The sequence below is a fragment of the Sinocyclocheilus rhinocerous genome, unplaced genomic scaffold (genome assembly GCF_001515625.1).
Source record: "Sinocyclocheilus rhinocerous isolate Xijiao unplaced genomic scaffold, SAMN03320098_v1.1 scaffold285, whole genome shotgun sequence".
Lineage (NCBI taxonomy): Eukaryota > Metazoa > Chordata > Actinopteri > Cypriniformes > Cyprinidae > Sinocyclocheilus > Sinocyclocheilus rhinocerous.
This window is the reverse complement of record NW_015630288.1, coordinates 1,646,189-1,648,539: the sequence shown is the minus strand read 5'-3', so window position 1 is coordinate 1,648,539 and position 2,351 is coordinate 1,646,189. Positions and strand designations below refer to the sequence as shown.

Here is a 2,351-nt window from a genome sequence, read left to right as displayed (position 1 = left end):
ATATATATATATATATATATATACACACATACATATATACACACACTCACACTCAACATACAAATTATTATTAACACACAATATATATATATATATAAAATGTATGTGTGTATATATAATATAATATAAACCAACATACAGACAAAATAGTTGAGAGTTGTCTGCATGTTGGTTGGACCACACAACTTTGATTTGGCAGACAAAAGTTTCTCATATTAGGCAGTAATGCTTATATCAAAGCATCTTATAAAAATAAAATAAAATAATTATTATATATAAGCATTACAATTATAGTATTCTTTTTAAGCATTACTTAAGAAAAATTTACAAAGTATAGGTATAATTTACTTGAAAAAGAATAAGCAAGATTTACTTGGGAATTTTTAATTAAAGCCACCAAGAATTATGTGTAGCCTTTACTTGAAAACATGCTGTTAAATTTACCAGCAATTTCTAAGTAAAAACTGATTCTTAACTTTAAAAGGTAAATTCTACTCCATTACTTTATGTATAGATAATTCTATAAAATAAAACTTTGAATGTTATTTTTATAAACCAGTTAGTTTATATCATTTTGACAACGCATGCTTAACAGAGAAAACAAAATCTGAGTTCTAAAAAAATAAACCAAATATTTTCATTATCTGCATTGATAAAATGAACACATATCTGTAAATGCTGTGATGTCAAACAGCAATAAATTATGATTTTTAAAATTAATATTATAATGGAGACTTTTTATTATTTCTTTAAAGTCAAAGAATGGACTGTAATGTTAAGATGCAATGGGACATTAGAAAACAGTGCCACATTCAGGACAATAAAAGGCATTTAATTCAAGAACCAGCCTGCTTATATATAGAATGGAAGTTTATCTGTGCGTTAAAAGACAGGGATTTACATTGTGAAGTACATACTTCAACAGAAAACAAGTTCAAGTCAAACAATTGCATTTCAAAACTTGGCATCAGTTCCTGTGCTGCTTGTTAATCACATTATAGAGCAAATGACAAAACGTGGCATGCTGAAAGCGCAAACTTAATTCCTCTTGAACCACTAACATGGAGTGTAACTGAAACCCTCCTCAGAGCCGCATAAGACAGGCTGTGAAGTACATACTTCAACAGAAAACAAGTTCAAGTCAAACAATTGCATTTCAAAACTTGGCATCAGTTCCTGTGCTGCTTGTTAATCACATTATAGAGCAAATGACAAAACGTGGCATGCTGAAAGCGCAAAGTTAATACTCGCTCAACATCCACCAGACAGAGAAACCTTTCAATATTATGTAGATTATAACAGATTTGCACTGCTGGTCCACAACCCACCAAATGTACACAAAACAGCCATGAGGAAGCAGCTGCAGATTTCTTGAAGTGTAGATTTAGGTTGTTGCTGTAAGGAGGACGTGTTACGACATCCAGCAGGTTCAGCTCATCAGGATAACTGGATTATCAAATATGAATCCCTATCAGAGCGACTGGACGACACACAACTTTCTGAGAAAACACCAAAGCAATTAATTCCTCTTGAACCACTAACATGGAGTGTAACTGAAACCCTCCTCAGAGCCGCATAAGACACAGGCACATTAAACACATCAAGCTGCTCAATAAAGTGTGTTCAAGCAATGAAATGAACAAACGAAACATATTTTTAAGGTAACGACTGTATTTGTAAGCAGGGCTTTTCTGGGTTTGTGTCGAGGTGAACGGAGGCAGCACAGGACATGATGGCCAAACAGGCCACTAAATATCAGTCTCTTTCTCCAGCTCTTTACCCACAAATCTTCAAGATGGATGTTTGAATCTAGGATATGGACTGGATGTCCTGGAGGGCTCAAGCTTTAGATGAAGCCAAACGTGCGGCGAGGTTCATATGCTGAAGCTTTCCCCACAGCCACACGTGCCTTTGATGTTGGGATTGTTGAACACAAACTCGCTGGAAAGTTTCGTTTCAACAAAATCCATCTCCGTGCCGAGCAGCGTCAGCTGAGCCTTCTTCTCTATGAACACTCTCACGCCTGAAGAACAAACATTTACATCAATGACATTTCTGTGTACATGTGGGCAATTTACAACATATTAGGGCTGCACGATTATGACAAAAATCATAATTGTCGATTATTCCCTTGAAATTGTAATTGCGATTATTAATTACGATGATCACAATTTACATTGAATGATGTTTATACCATTGTTTGATGCAACTGCATGCCGTATTTTTATATGAAAATAAACAAGCTGAAAACACTCTAACTGAAAAACTTTTAGTGCTTTTTAGTATTAAGCCTCAAATGCCAAATATACATCGGATTGGTTTCTTCTTTAAATTATAAAAAAGTAAAAAAA

At 34.1% G+C, this 2,351-nt stretch overlaps 1 protein-coding gene across 1 annotated transcript in view; it reads right to left on the bottom strand.

Annotated features, from left to right (window-relative positions):
* Positions 1-1,120: 1,120 nt before the first annotated feature.
* LOC107740016 (iron-sulfur cluster assembly 1 homolog, mitochondrial-like) overlaps positions 1,121-2,351 on the bottom strand; it is a 5,762-nt gene continuing 4,531 nt past the window's right edge. The window contains exon 3 of the mRNA XM_016552287.1: positions 1,121-2,059. Within this exon, the coding sequence (XP_016407773.1) occupies positions 1,875-2,059 (185 nt within the window). The 3' untranslated portion in view covers positions 1,121-1,874. The remainder of the gene's footprint in view (positions 2,060-2,351) is intronic.